Source organism: Pterocles gutturalis, unplaced genomic scaffold (genome assembly GCF_000699245.1).
Source record: "Pterocles gutturalis isolate BGI_N339 unplaced genomic scaffold, ASM69924v1 scaffold34225, whole genome shotgun sequence".
NCBI classification, from domain to species: domain Eukaryota; kingdom Metazoa; phylum Chordata; class Aves; order Pterocliformes; family Pteroclidae; genus Pterocles; species Pterocles gutturalis.
In genome coordinates this window covers 2,766-4,775 of record NW_010144621.1, presented here as the reverse complement: position 1 = coordinate 4,775, position 2,010 = coordinate 2,766, and the positions used below count along the sequence as shown (strand labels likewise).

The 2,010-nt window shown below is 56.8% G+C and overlaps 1 protein-coding gene across 1 annotated transcript in view; it reads left to right on the top strand.

The window, feature by feature from the left end:
• Positions 1-1,244: 1,244 nt before the first annotated feature.
• LOC104470295 (RAC-beta serine/threonine-protein kinase-like) overlaps positions 1,245-2,010 on the top strand; it is a gene marked incomplete at its 3' end in the record, with an annotated part of 3,525 nt that continues 2,759 nt past the window's right edge. The window contains exons 1-2 of the mRNA XM_010085154.1: positions 1,245-1,290; positions 1,982-2,002. Of these exons, the coding sequence (XP_010083456.1) occupies positions 1,245-1,290; positions 1,982-2,002 (67 nt within the window). The remainder of the gene's footprint in view (positions 1,291-1,981; positions 2,003-2,010) is intronic.

Genomic DNA, 2,010 nt, shown 5'->3' with positions numbered 1-2,010 from the left:
GGCCCCTGCGTCAGCCACGACCGTGGCCCCCTGCCCGCTTCCGCAGCGGGGGGACCCCCCCATCCCCCGGAGGGGGCTCGGGCTGCGGTTCTTGTCACCGGCACCTTTCAGACCTTCTCCCAAAGCCCCTCGTCGCTGTCCCGGTGGCAGGATGCGCCAGATGCGGATCTTCCACAGCGCAGCTTCGACAGCGGGGTGAAGTCTCCGAACGTGCCTGAAATGGGGCTTTTTTTCCATGTTTTATTTAATCTCCATCCTTCACGGCATCCTTGGGGCTGTTAGGATCCCTCGGTGGAAATAGCCGTAGCGATCAGGGCTCACAGGACGTGTCTGCTCGTTCCCGCTCTTCGTTAGCCGTCGGGATCCTATTAAAAGTCCTCCAGCGCCTGCGAGGACAAGGAGGGGACCGTGATGGGGTCGGACGCTTCAAGCTGCCGGCAATTCCTGAATCACATTTCTCCCGCTGTCGTAGTTGTCTTTAAACGCCCCAAAAAAGCAATGATTTCGGGTTGTTTTTAAACCAACAGCAGTGGGAGCTGCGTGGGGATAACACCGTGTCTGGGGATTCGCCTCTGGCTGCGTGTTGGTGGGGTTCAGTTTTATTTTACCGGGATTAAATCCAGGGGATGGGGCTGGAAGAGATCCCAGGGGGATTTTGGGGAAACTCAAGGTGGGGACAGTCCCCTCCGGCCACCACCAGGATGTGGCACGTCCCCTCGTCCCGCCGCCTCCCATCGCCTGGCGCAGCGGTGGGATTTTGGAGCCCGGGGAGTTAATCCCGTCAGGTGACTGATTAATTTTTGTCGAGCTGTTTGTTTTGTAAGGAACCCTAGCTCCCCCCCACACACACCAAAAAGCTTTTCCAACCCTCCCGAGGCTTTTTAATTCCTCGTCGCACGGCAGACAGGTAAAGGGACGATGCCAACAAACCTGCTCCCTCCTGGAATCTCCAGGTTTGCGAGGCTGCCGCACTGATTTTTTTTTTTTTTTTTTTTTTTTTTTTTAAACTAATGGGGAAGAGTTCCTAATTGGTGCATGGGGGTGGCTTCGTGTCAAAACCCGCTGCCTCCCCCCTGAAGGAGGGGAGAGAAAAGCATCAGGAGCTTTCCCAGCTGTTTTTTGAGCATCTCTCTCTTCTCCCTGCAGGTTGTCTCCGCTCTCGCTGCTCCTCCCGCAGCCGCCGCCGGCGTTAGCCGCTTCCCCGGTCCCGCGGCAGAGACGGGGCGAGAACCTGCGGCACCACCATGAACGAAGTGTCGGTCGTGAAGGAGGGTTGGCTGCACAAGAGAGGTGAGGGGTGGGACCCGGCTCCGGTTTCCAGTTCCCGGTGATTTTTGACATTTTCCCGTCACAAATGGGGGGGGTCCTCCGCTTCCCCTTGCCACAACCCAAAACAATTTCCAGCCACCCCGTTTATTTTTAGCCGTACACGGGGAGCGTCGCGGCGCTGGAGCAGCTGCGCATGTGGGGTTTTATTTTTAGCCCCATTGAAGGTGGATCTTCTCTTTCCTTCCCTCTCTGAGGGCGGTTTGCGAGGGGAGCGGGCGTGAAACCCATCCATCTCCCGCCACCGGCAGCCTGGCCGGATCCCTGCATCCAGCAGGTTGTGGGTTTTTCCAGGAAAAAATATCCAGAGAGGGGGAAGCTGCAGCCTCCCTCTGATGCAGTTTCTTGATCTGAAGCTGCTGTGGGTGCTTCGGGTCTGTTCTGGAGGTGCCGGGGGGAGCACGAAGCTTTTTTGTGCTGTGTTCCCTCAGAGTGAGCGTGTTTCAGGCTAAATTACAGCAGCGGCCACTTGTTGCAGGAGTTTCTCTGAAGCAGCTCCTGGAAACAACCTGAAGCAAAACGTCCGCTTAATTTTTCCATCCAGAAGGAATCACTCTGCTGCTTAATTTTCCATCTCAGGAGCGGGAATCCCCCCCAGGAGAGGTCCTTCCCTGAAAACCCCCCCGTCCACCCCCCGTACCATTCTCTCTTTTAGGGGAATACATCAAAACGTGGCGTCCCCGG